The sequence below is a fragment of the Oryx dammah genome, unplaced genomic scaffold (genome assembly GCF_014754425.2).
Source record: "Oryx dammah isolate SB20612 unplaced genomic scaffold, SCBI_Odam_1.1 HiC_scaffold_11, whole genome shotgun sequence".
Taxonomy (NCBI): Eukaryota; Metazoa; Chordata; class Mammalia; order Artiodactyla; family Bovidae; genus Oryx; species Oryx dammah.
This window is the reverse complement of record NW_024070195.1, coordinates 42,467,943-42,493,567: the sequence shown is the minus strand read 5'-3', so window position 1 is coordinate 42,493,567 and position 25,625 is coordinate 42,467,943. Positions and strand designations below refer to the sequence as shown.

Genomic DNA, 25,625 nt, shown 5'->3' with positions numbered 1-25,625 from the left:
ACTCACCGTCCTCTCGGGACTTCTGCATGAAGGCCTCCACGCCGCTCTCGCCGTAGCTGCCCTCTGAGGCCAGCGTGGACACGTAGTTCCACTTGAGGGCGCGCACGATGTCCACCATGGCCTGGGCCTGGTACGTGTCCGAGGGGACCACGCGGGAGAAGAAGTCGTAGCGGCTGTTGTCACTCAGGTCGGGAGCTGTGGAGGCGTAGCTGATCTGGGGGATCTGGGGGGCGAGAGGGGCCGCTGATGGGGGCGGCTGGCACCCCACCCTGCCCAGCCAGTGTCAGCCCCTACACCCCAACTGGCCTCCCACCTGGGGACCGTCCTGGCCCTTCCCGCGGGCATGGCCTCCTCTCAACCCAGGGGAGCCCTCTTGGCGTGGGATGAGCAGGTCCCAGCCCCACCCAACAGAGGAGGAAACCAAGTCTGAGAACTAAGCCAGCTGTTGGTCAGCCCTGCCCCAGCTCTGCTCAGGGTCCCGATGCCTGCCCCCCACCTCCTGCTCGGCTCCCTGATCCTGCATCTCCCCAGATACCCCCCAACTCCCAGCAGGAGTGAGGATGGCACCAGGGTGAGAAGGGAGTGGCTGATAAGCATCAAGCCCTCCTCCTCCAGAAAGTCTCCCAATTTGCCTCAACCAAGTCCTGGGGCTGGTAGGCCCTCCATCACCCACACATACACACCCCAGAGCCATCGTGGATAGCACACACACGTGTACACACATACACACACACACACATCCCGCGGGCGCCTCTGGGGGCCTCAGCTGACAAAGAGCTGGAGATCCCGGCTGAGGAGCAGCCCCGGCTAGGTGAGCGTTGGCCCGGGGATGCAGTGGGGATGAGGGACCCAAGGGTTCCTCTGGTCCAGCCCCTGCCCCCCAGGAGCCTTCCACATCTTCACAGCTCCCTCTGGGCCCTGGCCCCTTCCTCCTGCCCAGCTCAGAGGGCACAGAGCCCAGAAGGTCAGAGGGACTGGGACCTCTCTCCACAGCCTGGGACCCAGAGCCCCTGGGGGCAGGGGCTGCCCGGGGCCACAGCCACTCCCGCAGACTCCGGACCTCATGGTCCTCGCCCAGCTCCCCCCAGTCACAGGGCACCTTCCTGCCCCCAGGCTTCCCACCTGGCCCCCCCTTCCTCCTAGGCGGCCATCCAGCATCCACAGGGACTGGAAGGGGCTGCGTGCACTCTCCCGAGCCCCCCTCTGCCTCTGCTCACTGCCCTGTGCCCTTCTCACAGGGTCCTCGTCCGCCCCCAGCTCCCAGGGCCTGCCAGTGGCCCCCGCTGTCCACCCCCTGGCTTGGTCCACACCAGCGTGTACCTTTCTTGTGTCCCTTCTGCCCTGCTCTCAATTGGCCACAGTGACAGGGTGAAAGGGTGGGCATACCGATCTGGGCGGATGTCATGTCCAAGACTGATCCCCGAGGGAATCATTAAGACTCAATCCTGGCTGGAAAAACCTCACCACCAGAACTGTAGTCCGCATGGCAACTGGGGATGAGAAAATATTCCAGGACAGGAGGACTCGGGGAGCCCCCTGCACATGGGTTTGCCCACGTGGCCTCTGCCTAGGGGTGCCCATCCCCAGGGACAGTGGGAGTCCAGCTTCCACGGCGGAACATCCTCAGACTGCCCTGAAACTCCGCAGGGCAGCACTGCCTCCCTGGAGAGCACAGGGGCTGGGGGCGGGGTTGGAGGAGACACGCCACCCTACACGCTCTGCCTTTTTCCCATGTTGTTGTTGGTCGGTCGCTCACTTGTATCCAACTCTTTGTGACCCCCGTGCACTGCAGCCCACCAGGCTCCTCTGTCCACAGGATTTTCCAGGCAAGAGTACTGAAATGGGTTGCCATCTCCTACTCCAATTTTCCGTGTGGAACCATGCAAATACAGCGCGTGTTTAGAAAGCAAACCCCACTGGAAGCACATGGGTCTCGCTGCCTGCCTGAGTCAGCAGAGTCTGAAAACTGGCCCAGTCCTCATGGCCCTAGAGAACACTTAGCATGAACACAGCACCCCCTACAAGGCGGACTCTGGCTGGACACTTGATGATTAATTCAGAAAGTATCGTCATTTTTAAGGTCTGACGATGGCGTTAGGGCTGTGGTTGCTTGGTTGGTTTTTAAGAGTCCCTAGCTCTTAGCGCGGTTTCCCGGTCTCAGCACTGTTAATGCTTGTGGAGGGAAGCGGGCCGCGATGCTTTGTTGGGGGGCTGCCCCATGCACCGTGGGTGTCAAGCAGCACCCCTGTCCCCTACCCACTGATGCCAGTAGCTCATCCTCCGCCAGTAACAACCAGAAATGTCTCACAACTTTGCCAAATGTTCCCTGGGGGCAGAACTGTCCCCCGTTGGGACCCACTGTTTCAGGGGCATGTACTAAAACACTTAGGGATGACGTGATGTGATGAAGCCTGGGATTTCCTTCAAAAGAACCGAGGCAGGAACGCGTGGAAGGAAGAATAGCGCTGGCCGGGAGCTGGCACCGGGAGCTGTCTGGCGACGCGGGTGTGACGGAGGCGCACTGCCCTGTTCGCTGTACTTTTGTGTGCGTCTGAAATGGCCACATTTAAAATTTTTGGACAATAAAACAGAACAAAATAAACGTCACCCTCAGGGTCATTGCTCTGGAGACACGTGCCCTGAATCTGGAGCTGACAGCAGAGACTCGGGGCCAACACAGCAGGTCCCCGAGAGAGGACGGAGCTTTGTTCGCCAGCTCACCTCTGCCGGCCCTGATCGCACACCCAGAAACGCACTTGCCTCCTAATTAGAAGCAGCTTGTCTCCTGCTTTTGATGTTTTCTCCCAAGACGGGCCGGGCCGGGGCTGGACTCGAGTCATAGCGCCCGCCCAGAGGAGGGCCAGAGCGGCTCGCAGGAGGCTCAGCCCCGCTTCCAACCCCCTCCCCTCTCCCCTGGGCTGGGCACTCGGCCTGGGCCAGCACAGCAGGCGGGCAGGCGGCTGTCCAGGTGCCAGGACTCGGCAGCCCCAGCCCTGTCCCTGCACACACACTGCCTCCCATAAAGGGCGGAGGACCAAGGGTGGGGGGGTCCCCGCAGGGTGTGTGTGCCAGCCTGCAGGAGGGCTCAGGGCCCCTGATCTGCCCGCGAGTCTCCTGAGAGCCTGGAATAGGGAGCCTGCACTGAGAAGATGGGGTAGAGACAGCATCCAAACCAGGGTCCAGGGGATAAGCATCCTCTTACAGGTGATCCCCTCTGCCAGCTCCTCCTGCCGCCCCTGCAGGCTCCCTCCCTCGGCTGCAGACCCTCCTAAAGTTCCCAGGAGGACGGGTTCAAGCAGCAATTTGGGAGCTAAAGTGCTCAGGTTCAAATCCCAGGTGTGGGAAACCTGGGTGCAGGTAGCATCACCTCTCTGGGCCTCAGTTTCCTCAGCTGCAAAATGGAAATAATTCCAATCCCTTTCCCCTGAGGTTGTGAGGGACACATGTGGGAATTCACAGGAGAAACTCAGGCAGCGCCTGGCAGACAGTCAGCACTCGAGGGTCAGCGCTGATGAGGGCAGCGCTGAACACCTTCTTCGGGACAGCACCCTCTCGGACTGTTTCTCACCCCCGGACTGTCCCCGGGGCCTCCCCCACCCCTATCTCTCTCTCTCTCTCTCTCTCTCTCTCTCGGTCACAGAGTTGTGGCTGTGCTTAGTGGGGAGACCTCCTGGGACTGGCTGGCCCTCCAAGTCTTCTCCCTCTCACCCCAACCCCAGCCTGGAGTTGGGTGGCAAAGGCAAGAAGCACCCCATGGGCAGGGGCCTGTGACAACTTGGCCCAGTGGGCTTCTGGCATCTCCTCAGCTCTCATCGCCCTGTAGCCAGTGTGTGCAAAGTCGCTTCGGTTGCATCCAACTCTTTGCGACCCCGTGGACTGTAGCCCACTGGGCTCCTCCATCCATGGGTTTCCCCAGGCAGGCATGCTGGAGTGGATTTCCACGCCCTTCTCCAGGGGATCTTCCTGATGCAGGGATCACAGCTCCTCAAGTCTCCTGCACCCGGAGGCAGGTTCTGCTACCTCCAGCACCACCTGGGGTGCCCTGCCCTGGGGTGCCCTGCCCTGGGGTGCCCTGCCCTGCAGCCCCGCTGAGCACATTCCTCTCCTTCACAATGGCCACGCCCACCCCACCACCAGGCTTCCCTCTCCCTGGCCCCCTCCTCCTCTCACCTAACACCCTGTGCACCTACTGTGTGTTGAGCACTGTCCTAGGCTCTGGGGACACCACACCCTCCTGTCTCACCCTCCTGGAGCAAGAGTCAGCAAGAAGCCACATTTCAGCAGCAGCTGACAACTATGGCCATCCTACCCTGGGACCATTTGTCCACCTGTTTCTCCCTTCTCTCTGCCTGTCTTCCTCTGCCCACAAACCCCGTGACCTCATCTCCCCACATCCAAATCTTCCTAGTGCATCAAGGCCCAGCTTGTGTCACCCCCTCCAGGCAGCTCCCCAGGAGCCCTCATCCTCCAGACAGCCCGCTCAGACCTCCCACAGCACCGAGCCCTGTGGGCACTCGGGCTACTCTGGGGCACCGGGCACAACCTCCTGGGTGTTAGGATGCCTGACTAACAATTCAGCAAGTATTCTGAGGCTCCCCGCACTGTGCTGGGCAAGGTCACTGGGGAGATGCCAAGGGAACTGGGCTCATCGCACCCTCAAACCCAACACTCACTGCATCTGGGGGTCACCCTGCAAGGGGAGGAGGCAGGTGGGACGACCAGGAGTGGCACACAGTGTGTCTGCAGCTGGCACCCAGCCAAGTCTCACCTGTATGGAAGTACAGAAGGGCTGAAGGGGTGCAGGGGCAGCACTTGAATAAGCACCCCCTCGCCACCCCTCTCTGGCTTCTGGGAGTGACGAGGAGGCCCTGACACGTGGGGAGACAGGAGCTGCTTCCGGGCTTGGGCAACAATAAAGACGGATGTCAAGCACGCGCGTGTGTGTGTGTGACGTGTGCGCGTGAGCCTGTGCTGGACCATATGCCCTGAGCACGCCGCACACGCATCGGTTTAGTCCTCCTGCTGAGTCGCTGAACACCAACAGCCTGCTGGGCCCAGCTCAGAGAGCAGGGGCGGGTGATGAACACTGCCCCGTGGGGCTCCCCGTGTGGACGGGGGCAGATGAGGCAGAGCAGGTAGATGGGGCCAGGGGGCCAGGAGGAAGAGGAAAGCAGGGCATGCAGGGGGTGTAAGGGAGAAGGCCTGGGGGTGCCTCTGGGGGGCGACACTGAGTCAGGACCCCAAGGTGGTGAAGGAGGGACCACGTAAGTGAAGGGGGGCTTTTCAGGCAGAGGGGACATGCGTGCATTTGTGTGCATGTGTGAGGGGCCAGGTACAGGCACGCATGTCTGTGTGCTGGAACCTGAGTCTCTTCGGAACTCGCCCCAGGCCCAGCCAGCAGCCCCACACACCCACCCAGGCATGGCAACTCGGGATGTGAGTGGTGCCCAGGTGCCAACAGTTCAGATGCGGCCACTGGCTCCCACACCAGCACAGCCTGAGGACCCCCTGAGAGTGGCAGGTCCCCGCCATAGCCGCCTCCCATCCCGAGGAGGACGGGGGGGGGGGTTGGTAAAAGGCTGCCCAGCATCTCAGAGCCCACCAGGGACCCAGACCCCATGGCCTCTGAAGGCCGGGGCCCTGTCAAGGCCAGCGTTTTGTTCAGAGCAGTCAGTGCCCCACCCTGGCCTGGGGAAGCCCGAGTCGCGCAGTGGGACGTCTGGGGCCGTCACCAGGGAACCTAGGGCCACCTGCCAGGAGCCCCAGCCCTCTTCCCCCGAGTGCATGTACATCAGCGCCCCTCCCCCCACCCCCTCCCTAACCCTGAACTCAGACCTCTCTCTCTGGAGCCAACCTGCCCAGGGCTTTGCCACCCAGCTGTGCCACCTCAGACAAGCAAGCAGCCTCCCCACCCCTAAAAAGTGGCCCAAATAACAACAGAGAGGATGGCGCTAGAGAGAACACACACAGGGCTGAAAACTGTGCCTGTTGCATGGGGCCCTTGGCAAATGCTAGATATTATTAGACAGGGAAGCAAGACTCGGACCATTGTGCCCATTTTTCAGGTGAGGAAACTGAGGCTCAGAGAGGAAATAGTGCCCAATGAGCAGCAGAGCCATCAGGAGGAGTCAGAAACAAGATGCAGACCCAGCTGCTCTTTTTTTTTTTTTTTGATTGTCTGCGCTGGGCATTCGTCATGGCGTGTGGGATCTCCATGCTGCTCGTGAGATCTCCATGCAGCGTGAGCATCGAGTTCCTCAAGGACTGAACCCGGGCCTCTCGCATCAAACGCTAAGACTCCTCTGAAGTCTTAGCTACTGGACCACCGAGGAAGTCCCCATACCCAGCTCCTGGCCTGGGGCCCTGCCCACCCTTCCAGCTGACTCTCCTCTTTCCATTCCACCCACAAGCCAGGCTGGGCAGCCACCGCTGGGGGCTGCAGTCCCCTCTGGCAGCCAGCACAGTCCAGGCCAGGACCCAGGTCAACCTCGAGACCCCCACCTGCCTGGCCACAGCACCTCTCACTTGGGATGTGGGAGACCCTGCATGAGGCCGGTCAGAGCCTGGGGTGGCCACCTGCTCCCTGCCCTTCTGATCTTGGCTGCATGGTGCCTCCACTGCCCGGCTCTCAGCATCAGCTGTTTCCTTCACAGATAAAAAGGCAGCCAGGCTTCTGGGTACATGAAAGCTGCTCAGGCAGGAAAGTGTGGTTCAGAGAGCCGGCGAGAGGGAAGGCCAGCTTCCAAAGGCTCAGGGCCCGGCTTCCACTTCGACCTCCCTCGCCAGCTGAGCCGCACGCCCTCCCCGAGGCCTTTGCTGCAGAGCCGGCACCGGGAGGAGCAGAGATGCCCTTGTCTGCCTCCCCCACTTCCCAGAGCCTGAGGGGGCAGAGGGCGTCTCCCTGAGAGCTGGGCACACAGCGGGCACCCCCCACACCCTTGCAGATCAGCCACCATCTCCTCTCGGCCAGGCGCAGAGGACATGGATGTAAATAACCCACCTTCAGAGCACCAGCCACTGGAGGAGCCAGAAGGGAGCTTCCCAGAGTGAGATGCCTCCAGGCTGAAGCTCCCGGCTGGGTCGGAGGCCCACAGGGATTCACTGGGGGGAAAGTGGGACTGTGAACCTCGAGCGTGGAGGCTGGCAGGGTGGGCAAAAGGTGCAGACAGATTGGGGAGGAGAAACGGGGCACACAGAGAGGGGAGGCAGGGGGCGTTCAAGGAGCCTGGGGAGGGTGGTTAGGGGGAAGAATTGGGGTATGGCAGAGGGGTGCATGGGGCACACAAATGAGCACCTGCCGTCAGTCCTGACCGGCATCTCCGAGAGGGGCCCCAGGGTTCAGGAGCAGAGAAAGCAGGCTTCTGGAGCCCGGGAAGTGGGGGAACCTCTGGGGGGGAGGCTGGGCTGGCGTCTGGGTGGTCTGCAGAAGGGCTGGGGTGGGCCCCGATGGAAGGACGGTCTGCCCCCTGCACTGGGCCTTGTCCCAGCCCTTCCTCGTAAAAGACCACCTTCCGCCGCCCCCACCCCCACCCACTGGGCCAGCTGGGGGCTACCAGCCACTGCCCCACAGACCCTGAGGGAATCCAGGCCAGGCCAGCCTGGGCACACACTTCAGGGCGCCCTCATTAACCAGACCTCACTCCCCTGCGGATACAGCCCGGCAACTGGCTCCAGACCCCCGAGCATTGGGTCACTGGGGGCCCGCCGCCCTGTGCCCCAAGGCGATCCATCAACCTGCTCACCACCCCGGTGCTCCTGGACTCTGCCTTCTGCCCCCTCTCTGCCCCCGCCCCAGCCCTGGACACAGACCTCTGCCGAGATCACACAGGCCCCTCATGCTGGCAGCCTTTCCCCTCCTGGACTCAGAAGTAGACATCAGTCTCCAAGGCAGCAAGTGCTATGCTAAAAGACAGTAAAATCTGGGACTTCCCTGGCAGTCCAGTGGTCAAGATTCCAGGCTTCCAATGCAGGGGACAAGGGTTCAATCCCTGGTCAGAGAACTAGGCTACACGACACGGCCAAAAAACAAAAAGACAGTAAGATCTGCCCACAGCACCACGTGGTCCCTCACCTGGGCTCCTCCATGACCACCAGCCTCCTCTCCCACAGAGGACCCCAGCCCAGCCCCAGGGACTCTGTTGACTCCACTATGAATTCACTTACTCAGTGCTTTTTCATACTGTTCGTGGGGTTCTCAAGGCAAGAATACTGAGGTGGTTTGCCATTCCCTTCTCCAGGGGACCATGATTTGTCAGAACTCTCCACCGTGACCTGCCCATCTTGGGTGGCCCTACTCAGCATGGCTCGTAGTTTCATTGAGTTAGACAAGGCTGCGGAAAAGACCCTGATGCTGGGAGAGACTGAAGGCAGGAGGAGAAGGGGACGACAGAGGATAAGATGGTTGGATGGCATCACTGGCTCAATGGACATGAGTTTGAGTAAAATCAGGGAGTTGGTGATGGACAGGGAGACCTTGTGTGCTGCAGTCCATGGGGTCGCAAAGAGTCGGACACGACTGAGCGATGGAACTAACTCAGTGCTTCCCTGAGCACCTACTAAGTGGTTTGCAAAATGTTTGATACTGGGGCGAACCCACAGAGCCCAACCCCTGCCTTCACGGAGCTGGCATTCCAGTGGGAGAGACGATGCTCGGTCCTTAGAGACACGTCCACTCCCTCACTCCCCGGCGCCTGGCAAACCCAACGAGGCGCCCCTCATGCCCCACCTGACGTGTTCTGGCCCCTGAGCTGCGAGCAGGAAGTGCCATCAATTCAGGGTCAGGCGTCTCATCACCAGTGTGAGACCCTACAGGGTTATGTGTGCCCTCTGCCACCGTGACTGGTAGCGTTCCCGGCCAGCCTGGTCCCTGAGGAGGTGGGCAGAGCACCCAGCCAAGCCACGTGGACACACAACCCGGCAAGTACATTCAGTTTCCGTGTTTAAAGCCGCAGAGAGCGGGAGCTGTTTGCTCTTGCAGCGTCTCCTCCTGATGCTGATGGACACAGGGGCGCAGGCTCTAGCTCCCCGAGAGCAAGGGGGAGCTCTATTTTTCTCCACCTCAAAAGCCTGGATATGTCAGGTTCACACCCATCACAGGCTGGCTTGGGCTGAGCTGAATTAAAATCACACACACACACGCACACACGTAATCATCATCTTCCTGAGGATGAGCACTGATTGAGTGTTTACTGTGTGCCAAGAACTGTGCCCAGTGGTTTCACAGGACTAACACCTTTAACCTTACGACGACCGTATGAAGGAGGCACTCTTCTTCTCAGTTCCCCTAAACTTGGGTACGGAGAGGTCCAGGAACTTGCCCAGGACACACAGCCGTGATTTAAAGCCAGAGGGACGAGCTCCAGAGCCCATTTTACTCTCAGGTGAAACCTCAGCCTCCCCGCGGCACAAGTGAGCCTACACACACATGTGCTCACACACAGGGTCTGACAGAGACACTGGCAGCCTCCAGGGACTCAGAGGGCTCCCTGCATGGCCAGCGGCCACAGAGGGGAGAGCCAGCCCTGTTTCCCCTCTGTTCAGCCACCGCCTCCTGGCCTCGGGCTGAAGCAGTCCATCCGTCTCCATTACAAAGAATCGGGCAGGGGTCGGGGCCAGCCCCTGAGGGTTGTGTAAATGGCTTGGCTTCGTGCAACAGCTAATTTCTAAACGTAATTATTAATTTCATGCTTATCATATGCAAACCTCTGTTTCCCAGATGAGAGGAAATTTATTTAATTAGAAATTCCCTCATCAAGCTTTTTGGATCCAAGCTTTTAATTAGGATCACCAACCCCACCCGTGGCTGCCAAAGAGTGGGTTCGTGGCCTCTGACTCCCCCCTCCCTCCACTGTCACCAGGACCCCACTGGCCAGGTCAGGGCCCCTCACCAGGCCCCTCAGCCACCTCCCACCCCTGCAGCACGGCACCACAGTCACGACGGGTCTCTTTTTCCTGCAGGCGCCATAATAGGGAAATAGCTTGGAAAGAGCTTGTATCATCTTGCAGCCGGAAGGACTGAAATGTTTAAGGTGCTGGAAGACAGAAGACATCACAGCCCTCCCTTCTTCCTGCGAAATTCACACAGCAGCCTTCTTTGGGGAGCCCCTGCCGGGTGCTAATAAAATGCCCTTTACAGCTCAGCCTAGGGCCAGCAGTCAAAATGATCAACAACACTTGGCATTTGAACAAAGCATTTTCAACACATTACCTCTGACTTCATCTCCAGCCCCCATCCTGGCCTCCCACCTCGGCCTCAGCTCACACAGCCACAGCCACACCAGCCTCCTTGCTGTTCCCTTGAACACTCCAGGCACACTCTGCCTCAGAGCCTTTGCACTGGCCATTCCCACCGCCTGACCGCAAACCCCCCAGATAGGCATATGGCCCACTTGCTCACATCCTTCCCTTCAAGACTACTTAGACATCACCTTCTCAGACACCCCCTATTTAACACCAATCTGGCTTTCCTCTCTCCTGCACCCTATCTCCACCTCCCCTGCTTGAGAAAGTGAAAGTCACGTTCGACTCTTTGTGACCCCATGGATTACAGCTACCCTGCCAGGCTCCGCTGTCCAAGGACTTCTCCACGCAAGAAAACTGGAGTGGGTTGTCATTTCCTTCTCCAGGGGATCTTCCCAAGCCAGGGATGTGAACCCAGGTCTCCTGCATTGCGGGCGGATTCTTTACCATCTGAGCCACTAGGGAAGCCTGGCTTGGATTCCCCCAAGACGATGATCACTCTCCAACATGCTCAGTACTTGCTTGCTTACTTCATTTATTTTTAAGTGTTTTGTTTATGTATTTGGCCACGTGGGTCTTAGTTGCAGCATGGGGGATCTTTGATCTTCATTGTGGCGTGTGGGAGCTAGTTCTCTGACCAGGGATTGAACCTAGGTCCCCTGCATTGGGAGCACGGAGTCTTAGCCACTGGGCCACCAGGGAAGTCCCTTATTTCAGTTATTATCCACCTCCCCCTAAAAAGTCAGCTCCATGAATCCAGGGGCCTCTCTTTATTCCCTACTGTGTCCTCAGACTCCTGGCACAGCATCGGGCCCAGTGAACGCAAGGAACACTTCACTCCCTCCTCCCCAAGCTGAGGACAAGCCTAGCAGACCCCTGAGCACCCCAGATGAGTGAGGAAACCGAGGCTCAGAGCCTCGGGGCCTTGTCAAGGTCACAGAGATACAGCCAAGTTCTAACTCTCACGTGGTCCGTTGCCTCATCTGGGCAACTGCAGGGCACTGCTCTGCAGAAAGGGGCCGCTCCACGGCAGCACCCTGCTCACAGATGCTGAGGGCTCCCTCCTCCCACCCCAGGGCTCAGCTCCGGCCTCTCCCGGGGCCTGCTGTGCCCTGTCCCCCTAATTTCACACTGATATCTGAGAAGGCAATCACACAGGGGGCCATCCCCCACCCGCCTGTCTCCCCTCCCCAGGACCCACCCAGCCTCTTATCAGGAAAGCAAGCGGACACTTGGATTAATTTCCAGGCCTACTCTGAATTATGTTTTCCAGGAGAGAACCAGACAGATGCAGGCAACAGGCCTTTGAACAAATATTTCCCCAGAAAGCGCTTTATTCAGTCCCTTGTCTCACCCTTTTAAACATTATATGTTTTCTTAGGAGCCTAGGAAAGGGCCCCCCCCCCCCCCCCCCCCCAAGGGATGGGGGGGGGGGGGGAATAGAGGGCGTGGAATGGAGAGCCTCGCAGGGCTGACAAAGAAGCAGCTTCTGATGCAGGCTCGGAGGAATTACCGCAGATAAAGAGCGCCCAGGGGGCGGGCGGGGGAGCAGGCAGCACAAGGGCGAGAGCAAACAAGATCCTCAAATCAGCACTTGTCCTATTTCATAAGCGAAATGTAGATCAATAAATTACACTCACTTCTGCAGGTCTTACATGCTGACTCCGTAACCTTGTCAAGAGCCATATGTGGGGGGAGGCAGAGGGACGGAGGAGCCCAGAGGCCGGGGAGGAGGGGTGGGGACTGAGGGGGGAGCCCTGTGGGGTCACAGCACCTACACCCTCTTGGCCTCGAAGGGTCCAAGGCCCAGGTTTCCAGAGGCAAGAAGCAAGCCGCCTCACCCTCTACCCACTATCTCACTGCATGACCATAGGCCAGTCACCACCCCTGTGAGCCTCAGTCTCCTCATCTGTCAAGTGGGCACAATGGTGAGATCTTGGCCTCCGTCAACCTCACTGTGGGGCTCACATGAGTGAACAGATATGAAAGCCTGGAAAGAGACAAATATCCAAGCTGCCGGGAGCCGTTGTTACGCATCTGAGTCAGACGGTGCAGCAGCTACTGACACAGACATTCCTGTTGGCTCTCCCCGCGCCCGGAGAGAGGAAACGTTCACCCTGATTGACATGAGAGGCCATGGCTCAGAGCTGAGGCCTGTGCCCAGGGTCACATCCCACCCCGGCCCACCTGACGGCCAAGCAGGGCTCTCTGTGCCATGAGGCTGCCTGTGAGCCAGGGAGCTGGGCAGCACTGGGCACTAGGCCATGCCCACATGTCCAAGGGCCGGGGGCTCGGGACCAGCCCAAGGTGCTGCTGTACCCCAGGGGGCCAAACTGAGGGTGAGGCTCAGCAGGTACCCGACACCTGGAACAGTTGGGCCAGGACCCGGCGTCCTGCAAGCCGGGAGGGGCGGCAGTGGGCAGAGGCTGCACAGGTGTGACTGGAATCTGAATGGGCCTAGGGGCTGCCGTCTCAGGAGCACCCATTCCACCCATTCCGAGCACCCCATGGGGACTCTCATTTAATGTGCATACCACAACCCCACAAAGCAAAGGCCATTATTACCTCCATTTTCCAGATGAGACCACTGGGGCCCAGGAAAATACGGAAACAAAATCACACAGCAAGAGGACTTCCCTGGGGTCCAGTGGCTAAGAATCTGCCTTCTGATGCAGAGGACACAGAGTCCAATCCCTGGTCAGGGAACTAAGACCCCACATGCCAGGGGGCGACTAAGCCCGTGCTCTGCAACAAGAGAAAGCCCGTGTGCTGCAACAAGGAAATCGCATGCTGCAATGGAGACCCAGAGCAGCCAAAAATGAAAGAAAATCACACAGCAAGTGGCCAAGCGCGATCTGAACTCGAGTCTGTCTGACTCTAGCATGTGGGTTCTCCCGCCCCTGGCATGCACTCTGCTTTTGTTGCCAACCTCCTGCCCTCTGCCCACACCATCCAACCCCCTGAGAAGCAGCCAGGACAGGGAGCCAAGAGTCCTCGCTCTGGGCCTTTCCTCATCACATCTCTAGATGCCAACACCTCCCATCTCTGAGTCTCAGCTTCCACATCTGTTCCATGGAGGTTTAATGACCCCCTGGGCTTGCAAGGTAAGGGCAGAGGCCGGGGCCTCCATAATGTGGGGGTGACACCCAGAAGCCTGGTCCACAGCACCCGCTGAGCCACCCCCCAAGCTGCGGGAGTCGGGGACAGGGCCGGGACAACCTTGTGAACGGGGTGCCTCTGGAAGGACCCACCTGGTGGTCAGTGATGGGGGCGTGGCCGAGGGGATGAGATCAACCACGGCATCTGCCCAGTGTCCTACCAAGTCAGGTTAATGTGCTGCGCTGCATGGAATATAGGGCTCTGTATTAATATAATATGACATAATGGGACATGTGAACATTATTGAACACACGAGCCGATAAAAGTCACACAGCGCCATCACTCCAGGTAATTTATGTCATAGCCCGGCCACCGCCAGGCTGGCAGGGAGGAGGTCCCACTGGAGCAAGGGGGCCTGAGTGACAGGCAGAGCGGGGAAGGGGCTGGCCAAGTGCGGCCATTCAGCCAAGACCACAGGCAGGCTAGCGGTGGCCACTCACAGAGCATCACCTCTCCCTGCTCCGGGCTGTCTGTCCCCAGCCCAGACCCAGCGCTGCCTCCCACCAGCCCTGGGGCAGAGCCAGCTGCTGAGAACCCAGCCTGCAGGGCACCACCTACCTCCAAGGACCTCCCCCATTTCGGCTGCCCACTGCCCCACCTCCCCACCCGCCGCTGTCCTCAGGCTCTGGGGGTGCCTGGCACTGACCCATCTCTCACCAGCACCCTCAGGAAGGAGGCCATGCCACCCAGGGGTGCCCCTAGGGGGACGTTTGCTGTGGAAGTCCCATCTCCAGCTCCACTCCACCTCTCCTGGGCCCCGGCAAGGACGGAGGTGATACGGGCCTCTCATCCCTTCGTGCATTCATTCAGAGTATACTTACTGAGCACTCATTCTGCCCCGTGCCACGGTAGACACTGGGGAGACCACAGTGAGCAAACACAGACCAGCCCCTGTCCTCATGGAACAGAGTCCTGCGGGAGAGATGGTCTCTAACTGGATACACATAGCAACACATCCAGTGTCTGAGATGTGTTGGGAGGAGGTCTGGGGCCCGTGAGAACCTGGAATAAGGCCCTGAATCCGCTTAGGGCACCCCTCCTGAGGAGGCGTGAGCTGACACCTGAAGAACAGGTAGGCAATACCCAGATGAAGAAGGAAAAACAGCCCAGGTGGAAGATGAGGCAGGTGTAAAGGCCCTGTGGCCAGGAGCCCAAGGCTGGTTCAAGGAAAGGCAAACACACAGAGGATGCAGGAACACAGCGCGAGACACAGCTGCCCCAAAGCAGACCCAAGGCTAAGAGAGAACCCCCAAGTGCAGAGGGACGGTTCCTGCCCTCGTCCAGTTAAGAGGTGAGGGTGGCCTGGTCTACGGGGGTGCATGGGGACAGAGAGACGTATAAACCCCCCCCAAAAAAAAACTTCCCCCAAAAGCCCTCCAGCTCCAAGCGTTTCCCTCCTGTGACAAACTCTCAGTGAGCCCTCCCCTAAACTCTGAGTCCAGCCAAGACCAGAGGAAGAGTCCGGAGCTGGGACCCAGGCAACCAAGTTGTCCAGGGCCAGCTGCCTGCTTGTCCTCTGGGCCAAGCCCGTTCCTTCAAAGTGCCCGTGCTCTGGGGTTCTGCAGCTGCCCCAGTGGCACAGCAGGGTGGGGAGGAGCCAGGGACTCAGCCCAGGGCAGAGGGGAGGCCACCCTGCTCTCAGCCCTATTGCCAGCACCCTCTGCTGCTCTGGAAGCTGCCCGATGGAAAAGCCTGAGTTCTACTTGTCACTAAGTCACCATGTATTCTCAAACCAGCCCCCTCTTCCATCCTGTGCCCCGGTTTCTTCACCTAATAACCATGAAATAAGAATCACAATAATACCTAACATTGAGTGAGTGCCTCCTGTGTGCCAGGCTCCGGTCTCAGCTCTCATGTTCCTCACCAGACACCTGTCACCGGGGTACTAGCATTCAGCCTGCTGTACAGGTGAGGGAACTGAAGCCAAGAGGAGTTGAATCACTTGCCCAAAGACCTGCCTCTGAACCCTCGCCGCCAGGCTCCCCCAGCCACCGCGCTCTGCCACCTCGCCAGGGAGACAAGGGGGGACCGGTTCACCTCTGACACCCTCAGCTCTGCGGTGCTGCCTTTGTGATGCTCAGTCCAGAAATTCAGCCTCACCCTGGAAGGGCCCAAGGATAACAGGTGTGATTTGGTGGGGGGATCTCTCCCTAGACCCTCCATCTACTGCAGAAACCTACAAATGTCTGATTCCACCCAGCGATCACAGTCCTCCTGCTCCCAGAGTGCCCGGATCTGGGACAGGGTGGGGACCACAGGGCACTGAGGACCTGCTCTCAGCTATGCCCCAGCAGCCCCAGGGGGAGGGCCCCAGGCCGCCAGCAAGGGACCAGCTCACGGAGGCACTGGCCCCAGGACTTCCCTCCCAACCTCTCCTCCATCCCGAGGGCACCTCTCAGGAGAACAGCCCACCATGCTCATCCCAGGTCTGCTCTGGGTTCTGACCTGCAACCGTGCCTTTCAAGCTCGTTCCTTTACTCCTGACAACACCCCTTCCAGGTGGACATTACTTTCTGCATTTTAGAGGCAATGACCTGCAGATGGGAAAGAAGTCGTTGGCCTCAATTCCTCAGCTACTGATGGAAACCCAGGTCCACCGATGCCAGGGGCGGGAATCCTTCCACCCTGCTGCCCAGCCTCCCTCTGAGCCCACGGTGAGAGCCACCAGCACGTCTGGGGCCTGTCCAGACCATGAGGAGACAGGCAGGACATGCCCACAGGCTCCCCCTGTCCCAGCCCATGTGTCTAGTCTCCACCAACTGGCGATCTGAGCCGACATTTCTCTCAGAGGGAAGCCCAGAGTGGATCTTGGTCCCTCCTACCGTGTCCACAACCTGGGCCCCTGCCCCAGAATCTCCGTAAAAGCCGGAGAGGCGGCAAAGGTCTGCCTACTTTTTGTTAATGTCGATTTGCTCATCTATTTACTTGGCTGCGCTGGGCCTTAGTTGGGGTGCGTGGGAGCTTTGATCGTCACTGTGGCACGTGAACTCTTAGTTGTGGCATGCAGAATCCGGGGCTTCCCTGGGGGCTCAGATGGTAAAGAATCCGCCTGCAGGGCAGGAGACCTGGGTTCCATCCCTGGGTTGGGAAGATCCCCTGGAGCAAGAAATGGCAACCACTCAAAAATTCTTACCTGGAGAATTCCATGGACCGAGGAGCCTGTGGGGCTACAGTTCATGGTGCCACAAAGAGTCGGACAAGATTGAGCAGCTACCACACACAGGATCTAGTTCCCTGACCAAGGATCGAACCCTGGCCCCCGCATTGGGGGTGTGGAGTGTTAGCCACTGGGCCACCAGGGAAGTCCCCAAAGTACTGCCCAGGAAGCCAGGCCCCAGCAGGTTCTGCTGGGAGCAGAGCCCGACAAGGGATCTTGCCTCCAGTGCATCCTGGCCTTTCCTAGGGGCCAGGGGCCACAGGCACCTAATTCACAGAGTCCCCCACGCTCCTCCCCCGCCCCTCCCCCACACCTGCGGCCTTCTCCCACGCTCCTCCCCCGCCCCTGCGGCCTTGCGGATGTCAGCTCTTACCAACCCCCTCCCCCGACTCGCTTCCCTCCGGCCACAGGGACCTCCCCGAACATTCCCTGAGCCCCAGCATGGCCTGGCCTCAGGGCCTTTGCACCTGCCGTGTCTGCTGTCCTGCTGGCTCCCACCCCCCTCACACACAGGGCGCACCCCTTCACTCATTCACATCTCTGATCAAACATCACCTTCTCAGACAGGCTGTCACAGAACAGCTCACCTGAAGCAGCCCCACCCCCTCGTGTCCCCTGACCCTCGGCCCTTCTCACTATCTTAATATAACTCCTCTCTCTTGGAGGAGGCTCTGAAGTGAGCTGCGCCTCACAGGACTGGCAGCCCAACCACCTGTGAGTCACAGGGACAGAGGCATCTCACCCGCTCCTCAGCTCAGGAGTCAGAGGCCAGGCTGGCCCCCTGCCCTGGCCCCGGGTGGAGGGCTAACTGCCCTGCCTGGCAGCTCTCCTGCACCCACGCCTTCCTCCAGCTCAGGCCTGGAGAGGAGACTGCTGGCTGGTCCTCCAGGGCGCACTCAGGGAGTGGAGGGTCAGGAGACAACTGGGAGCAGCCGCTCTCCAGGGGACTCTTGTGGTCCCCAGGCCACAAGAAGGTAGGTGGAGACAGATCTCCCCACGGTCACCCCCAGGGCGGCGGGGGCAAGGTGAACACTCCAAATAATTCAGCCTCACGCTGCAGAGTATCAGCCGATGGGAGCAGAGCCGGGAAGGAGGGACCACACACAGACACGAGCACGCCTGCTGGCCTGTCTGGGCTGGGGAAGGCTCCGTCAGTCCACCCAGACTGAAGGGCCTGCTCACGTGCACGCGCCAAGGGTGTCCCGGAGAGGTGCACGCACACACATGCACACTCCAGTATAATCAGTACTGGCAGGGGCAGCATTCACTGCACAGTTGGGGGAGCACAAAAGAATGTGCATAACATCCCCTGATACTTCACCACCTGCCCAGCCGCCCATCAGGCAGCTGGAACTCACAACTGCCCACAGTGAGCAGGAAAGAGCTGACCACTGTCACCCATCACCACCCAGCAAGGGGTAGTTTTTCTGCGGGCCGATCCAGCCAACGGGAGATCCAGTCTGGCAGGGCCAGAGCTCAAGGTGGGCGAGGGCTAATGGTCCTTGACAGGGTCAGTGGGGGTGGAGGGGGACCAAGGGACTGGGCACCGCAGGGGGCGCCCAGAGGCTGTATGTCTAACCGCCATGCTCTCCCATCTGCCCTCCTACCCTGAATACCGTGGGTGGGGGTGGCGGCTGGACTTGGCAAGTCTGCCCCTCACCCCAGGAGGCCCTGCTGGAGGGGGGGTGCCCTGGCTAACCAGCACCCCCTGCCATTCCCTCCGTATCCAGCTCTTCCGTGAGGCTGAGGGATGTGAAGACCCCCAACAGGAAACGAGGGCCTTGCCCAGAGACCTTGAGATGGAGAAGGCCTTGTCCCTCATCCCAAATTGTACCTAAATAACTGTAGTAGAAAAGGGGGGCAGGGTCCCCACTGTGAACCAAGCTCCCCTCCAGCCCAGGGAGGAGAGAGCAGTTCTATAATTTGTTTTAATAATCCTGCTGAACTGGGAGAAAATTAACAAATGAGAAACCAGCTCGAAATTAATCAAACTTCCCGGTCCATCCCCTACCTTCCATCTTAATGAGGTTATTTATCCAACAAGCAATAAAACACAGAATTAAATTAAATGGGCCCTTTCTTTTAGTCCCCCGCGCCCCTGCCCCAGGGAGGCAGTGTCTCCCTGCTCACAGCTCTATCAGCGGTGCCTGGAGGACCTCAGCAGGCCCACAGCTCCCCACGGCAATCGGACGGCTTTCCCCAGAAGCAGCCCCACGATGAATGCGCCCTCGTCTGGGCCTCACTGCCAGCTCTCTACCCAAAACACATGCTGGGTACTCAGTCGCTCAGTCGTGTCCAACTCTTTGCAACCCCATGGACTGTAGCCCGCCAGGCTCCTCTGTCCATGGGGATTCTCCAGGCAAAGATACTGGAGTGGGTTGCCATGCCCTCTTCCAGGGGCCAAAACTACAAGCGACAGTTAACTCAACCACCGTCCCAGGGAGGGACGGAGCCTGCTGTGTGCATCGGAGTGTCTTCATTTGGGAGGAGGGGGGCATTGCTCATGCTCCCCATCTTCCACCCCACAGAGAAACTGCGGAGCCCCCAGTCACCAGTCAGCTCAGGCCTGACTACTGCAGGGACCACTCCGCCCTTCCTGATGCCCACAGCAGGCTACAGGAGGAAACACCCTCCTGACTCCCACCTCTTGGTGGGAAGGGGCTGGAGGGCACTCAGGGTACAGGGGAAACTGAGACGGTACCTCCTGTAAGGACAGGACTCAGTCCCCAGCTTAGGGCACAGGCATCAGGTGTCGCTGCCTCACCCTCAGGACCAGAGTGCGCCCCGCTCCGTCCACCTCCTCAGCAGTCTGTCCAGCATCCGCTTCCCTGCAGGCTTTGAACCCACGTATGTTGCAGCCAGGCCTGGAGTCACAGGTTCCTAAATAACTACTCTTGGGCACCCCCTGGACCATTCTCATTTGCTCTGCCCCCCAGCTCTGAAATCTGTAATAATCACGGCCTTCCTTCTACAGCTTCCACAGACATTCTCCCACTTAAACCTCACACCAGCTCCGTGAGGGAGACATTTGCCATGATGCTCAACGCATGGTGCCCGGGGCTCAGAGAGGGCCCTGGACCAGGCCCATCCAGGCAGGCTGGGGGTCCCAGCTGTGGAGGCTCAGGTTTGGGGACCAAGGGTGTCAGGCAGGGGGCAGGAAGAACAGGGCTCTGCAGAATTGCCAGGCCTCCGGGCAGCCCCCTCAGGGGCCTTCTGGGGAGGGGGCTCGGGGGCTGATTGTCCCTGGCAGGAGGGGAGCAAGGGAGGGAGGGCCGTTGCACACAGACTCCTCTGTGCCTGCCTTGGACACAGCGACACGTTCAGTCCACACATGGCAGCCTCTGAGACCATAAATCTGATCTCGTCACTTTCTGCTTAAGACCATCCAAAGGCCGCTCATGCCCCTGGAGTGGACAGTCACTCTCTGTCCCGGGACCCAGACCTTCTGCGGACCCAGCTCAGCAGCACTCTCCTCCTCTCCGAGCAGTCTCCTCATTCCTCAGATGGACCAGGGCTGCTCCAGCTTTGGGGCCCTGACCCCGGCCGTGCCCTTCACCCCCACACCAGCCAGGCACCTGGCTCCTTTCCTCACTTGCCTCGGTCTATATTCACAGGCCCCTTCCCCGACCACCGTAGACTAGCCCTTCGCCTCCTCCATCACTCTCGAAACCTCTGGCGCTCTGCAGTTTTCCTCCACGGCGCCTGTCGCCACGTGAGTTATGGTGTGTTTACTGTCTTTCTCCCCTGCTAGAAGGTCAGCTCCGTGTGGGCAAGGGTGGCATGTGATGGCTCCCTGCTCTATTCCTAACTTAGCCAACATATGGCTCACTGATTGGCAAATGAAGGAAGGAATGAGTGAACGATAACATTACATTTAAGGCCGCCATAACCTCCAATCTGAAATGTTCCACTGGTCTCCTAACCACTCTCTCCACCGCAGGTCTTAACTTGCAACCAACCCTCCTCTCCACACACAGAGGAATATTTTAACCCCAAACCGGACCAAGGCACCATCCTACTGGATCAAATCCACACTCTTGGCCTTGGCTCCTAATCCTTCCCAACTCTCTCTCCAGTGACCCTCTTCCAGGTCACAAGCCCTGCTGCCTCCATACCAGACACACCTGGAGTTCCAATCATACCTGTCCTTTCCACTGGAGCACCGTCATGGCTCCCTCTCTGCCTGCAGAACACCTCCTCAAGGCAGCCACCTATGCATGCCCTGTCAGAACTGACCTCTCCCTCCTCTGAGCCCCCTCACACCCTCACCTGCGCCTCCACCACAGCCCTCCCACACCTCCAACTTGAGCTGTGACAAATCAGATGCATGTCCTACCGCCCCATCCAGGAAGGAAGGACCCAGATTTATTCACTGGCACCCTCTCCCATCCCCACCACCTGCTCCGGTATCTTGCATAAACTTAGAGCTCCATAAATATTTGCTGAATCCAATGGAACCCGTTCAAACACAGCCCAGGGAGAATACCCATTAAGAGGGGCTTTTCCTCCAGGTTGCTGCCATTTCAGGCTGCTCTGAGGACAAACGGACCTTTAAGTGCCACTTAACTGCAGCATGTGGGAGAGGCTAGCCCCGAGATCCACTCACCTCTCCTCAGGAGTTGCCTGGGAGGAAACCGATTCTCAGGGGTTGAGAGGTGACGAGGGCCCTGTTAGAATGGCAACATGCCACCTCTGGCCCAGCCACCAGCCCATAATAGCAGCTCCTGGCTCACCCGGCAGCTTGCACGTTGGGCACATGTGTGGCCACCCCCATGGGTGGGAACAGCAGGCCCAACACAGCCACCGCTGAATTATTTATTCTGTACATTGTTAGCACAGCAGAGAGAGCAACTGTGTCTCCAGGCTTCAATTAAAATATCAAGGCGCCCGCACCGTCTGCCCAGCCACATGCCCAGCTCCCACCAAAACTGGCAGGATAACACCTCCTGGGACACCACAGCGACCGCAAGGCCAGCTTGACTGCCCTCCCGTGCTCCCCAACAGCCAAGTACAATTTCAGGACCACGGACAGGAGCCTCCAGGCTGCTCTGGGGATCTGCCCCTGAAACACCCAGCAGAGCTTTTGGGGCTCTAAGAGAGCACTTAGTAAATCAATGACCTGAAAGAGCCTTTCCAGCTCCCCAAAGCGGCCCTGCGACAACCCTTGCTGGATTCTCAGCCTAACTCCCATTCTCCATCAGCTCTCAGACCACCCCTACAACACTACAGCACATGCCTGGAAGGCCGGAGTTCAAGGCCAAGGCCCTCACCCCAGGCTCCGTGACAACTCTAGGCAGGCCACATCACCTGCCTGGGCTCCAGTGTTTTCACTTGGAAAATGCAAGTGACGGTGGCTAGCCTGTGGTCTCTGGGATTGTCACACCCAATGGAAAGGGATTTTGACAAGGTACAAACCTTGGCCATGCCAGAAAAGGGCTTTAATTTCATACGGGTGGGTTTCTTCGGCCTTCCCACCCCATCCCAACCTGGAAAGCCCTGATTCTAGGGTACAGACTCAGGATGGAGGAAAAGCTGACAGATCTTTCAGGAGCTGGCTGGGTCACAAGCTAACTAGGTCACCCACGAGATTTAATTCAACAACCCCCGGACTAGAATATGAGGCCGAGTGAAATCAAAGTGGGCGAGCTGAAAAAGAGCAAGAAATTCCAAACACATGCCGCCAAGAGCTGTGGAATGAGCAGAGGCTTCGGGGAGAGACAGTGCTGTGGGTTCCCCCTGCTTTCCAGACAAGCCTCAGTTTCCTCGCCTGTAGAATAGGGCCAGGACTACCAACTTCCCAGCCAGTGACTTACATCAGATAACCTATATGAAACTCCAGACACGGAGCCAAATGAAGGACTCATGAGGCTCCAGGCCCTACAGACAGAACAGAGGAGAAGAGGGACACAACTGCATCTTTAGTGCTGACACCCAAGTGACCAGTGCTGTTATCCATCAGGATGTCAGGACAGCTGGCATTTGAGACGGGCCTTCGAAGTAAAGGTGGAATTTCCAAAGCAAAATAAAATGTAGCCAGAAGGTATCATTTCTTTGGGGAAATGTTTGGCAGTTCCTCCTAAATCTAATCATTCATGCAGCCAAAGAGTCAGCAATCATATATACCAACATTTATAAATATAATATAAAGGAACACTTACGTCCACTAAAAGACATATACACAAATGTTCAGGAGAGTTTTATTCCTAATAGCCAAACACTGGCTTCAGCCCAGACACCCAGCAGGAGCAGAATGGGTAAATGAATGCTATACCATTATACAGTGAACTATTGTTTGCAATAGTTCCAACACAGTGGAATAGTACGGAGTAATGAAGAAGAGAAAATCACCAAAACGTCCAGCTATGTGGGGGAATCTCACAGATAATGTGAGTGAAAGAAGAAGCCACAAGCAAAAGACTGATTGTATGATTCCGGTTCCGTGAAGCCCAAAACCAAGCAAAACCAATCCGTGCTGTTAGAAATCAGGCTATCGATTAGCCTTGGGGAGAGCGGGATATGGACTGGGAGGGGCTCAGAGGAATGTTCTAGAGAACTGAAAATGCTCTGAATCTTTCTGTATCTTGATGCCATACAGGTATGCATTAATACATTTATAGAAGCTCATCAAGTAGTGTCTTGAAGTTTGTACTTTCCTGTGTATAAGTTATACCTGATTTTTTTTTAATGTAAAGAAAAGATGGACAGCGCATTCTTCAGGGGCTGAGGGAACGTCCGAAGCAGAGGCTAGCAGGCTGTACGTGGTGGGGGCATTGGGGAGGGACCCAGGAGAAGTAGACTGGCAGTGGCAGGCGCTGCAGTCAAGGTGGACAAGGCAGGCTGCCAAAGCAATGCCACCCTGGAGGCCAGGGCTCCTGCCTCCTCCCCCATGCAGCCCTCGTGTCCACAGCAAACGGTGCCAGGGAGGTCCTCTCCCCTCCCTGCCGGCCTGGCCCCCTGCCCACCCCCTCCCTCAGCCACCACACTGGACTGCAACCCCAGAGCTGAATTTCCTGGGCTTTGGGGGTTTTCATCCTGAGCAGGAATCAAGCAAAGCCACAGTCCCCCAGCCTCAGGCCTGCAGTCCAGCTGGGCACCTCTCCTCACCCCTGAGTCCTGCGCCCACAGTATCCCATGGACACCTGGTTCTGCCTCCTACGCTCCACCTGCCACATCCACCTTTCCACCCGCCCCCCCGGAGAGCACCTGCGCACCTGTCACTCCCAGGACAACCGCTCCAATTAAGCAGGGCCCTCCCACCTCCTGCTTCCCACCACCCAGCACCCCAGCCTTCCCCACCACATCTCCTGGTAAAGAGGGTCCACTGGACGTGCACAGACATGGCCGAGGAGGAGGCTCAGAAACCTCACGCCCCCCACCCCCAGCCACACAAGCCCACATGACAGAAGCCCACTGGCTCCTCTGGGCAGCTCCTGAGCTGGGGGCCAGGGCCCAGCTCGGCCCTGCCTCCCACAACCTGCTACCTGAGGCTGCGTGGACGCCAAGTCAGAACCAGGCACAGGGCCGCCTCTGGGGCCACGCTCCTGGCCACCGGGCACCGCTGAGTCCAGCCCTCACCCCTTGCTGACAAGAGTACAAGAAGTTACACACACACTTGCCCTCTGGCCCAGCACTCGTTAGTAGGAATACCCCTACAGAGATGTGTGAAGCAGCTGATCATGAAGTCCCCCGTCAAGGCTGTTTTATGAAAGTACAAGATCAGAAACTAGCAAGGGTCTGGCCTGAGGAGACGGGAAGCAGGCAGGCAGTCCTGGGAGCCACACGCCATGAGCTCACCCAGTGGGGGCTGCGAGTGCGTGAAAATGGAGGTGGGGAACACGTGTGTGCACACACCCCCCGCACGCTGGTGAACGGTGCCCGGAACAGGCCGACACAGCAGCCACGCTCAGGCTGAGAGCTCTCTGGAAGGCACACAGGGAGGGGTGGGGCCCCAGGTGAGGCTGGGGCTGGGGTCCAGCTTGGGCCCCCAGGGGAGACTGGACACGCTCACACAGTGATGCCCTAGCTGACCAGGAGGCCACCCTGAGGGTGCTCCAGGTACTCTGCAGCCAGACAGAGGCTCATTCAGGAGAGAGAAGCATCATTACAGGAGACCCTCTCAGGACCACCCCGCAACCCCCTCTCCCCCCATCCACCCCTTTCACCCCACCTGAGATGCTGGGGAAAGAGGCCAGGACTCAAAGTCAGGGGAGCCCAGCACAGGGGCGGGGGACCTGCGGTCTGGTGCTGGGAGGAGAGAGGAGGGGGTCTGGGTCCAGGCCCGGGGGAGGGGGGAGGGGAGGCGGGGGAGGGGCTCTCTCCCCCTGTGAGTGTGGTGTGCTCTCCTAATTGATTTTGGGTCTGTGTCACCAGGGTACTTAGGACCATCTTAGAAACCACTTAAGCAATTTAAAATAATCAAAGTACTCAGAAGGCACTTAACATTTCCTCACACTTCAGGCTTCCCATAAACCCCTTCCAGCTGCGACCCCCCCCCCCCCCCCCCCCGCAGTCAAGGGCAGCCCGTGCAGGGAAGGCAGGTGCCTGGTCTGCCCCAGCCCCGCACCCAGGTGGGCAGCACAGCCACCCCCCAGGCACGCCGGGCTCCCCCGCCCATCTCTCACTCTCACCACCGGGTCTCTGGACACAGATCCCTCTGCCTGGAATGCCCTCCCCTGCCCACCAGCATGCCCCCCACCTAGTTAATTGTCTCCTGGCTGGTGCGCCTCAGCTAGTCGTCCTCCTACAGGAAGCCTTCCCTGATCCCTCCCCCGAGGCAGGTCAAGGGGCCCCTCTCACCCACCTTCAGGGCACCTAGCCCGCTCCCATTAGAGCACTCGTGTCTGTCATTGAATCACTGCCCATTTAATGCCCAAGCTCTGGGTTCTCTGCCCAGACTTCCTGTTTCTAGAGCATGGCACAGTCTGCTGTTTGTTGGGCAAAACAAGGAATCCAAGCATGACTTCACAGGGGGCGTCAGAGGGGACACTTCTCCTCTGGATGAAGCCAGAGCCCAGCCGGGCTGCGGCCAGCCTGGACACACCACACCTACACCCTAGGGAGAAAGGGCCAG

The 25,625-nt window shown here is 58.7% G+C and overlaps 1 protein-coding gene across 5 annotated transcripts in view; it reads right to left on the bottom strand.

Annotated features, from left to right (window-relative positions):
* The window catches only part of GRM4 (glutamate metabotropic receptor 4), a 113,240-nt gene that overhangs the window by 62,357 nt on the left and 25,258 nt on the right, over nucleotides 1-25,625 (bottom strand). For 4 of the 5 annotated variants that reach the window (XM_040249079.1, XM_040249081.1, XM_040249082.1 and 1 more), the window contains exon 3: nucleotides 7-223. In XM_040249079.1, coding sequence (XP_040105013.1) covers nucleotides 7-223 — 217 coding nt within the window. Of the gene's footprint in view, nucleotides 1-6; nucleotides 224-17,142; nucleotides 17,324-25,625 lie in introns of those variants that run through there. The other variant, XM_040249083.1, reaches the window with a different exon arrangement.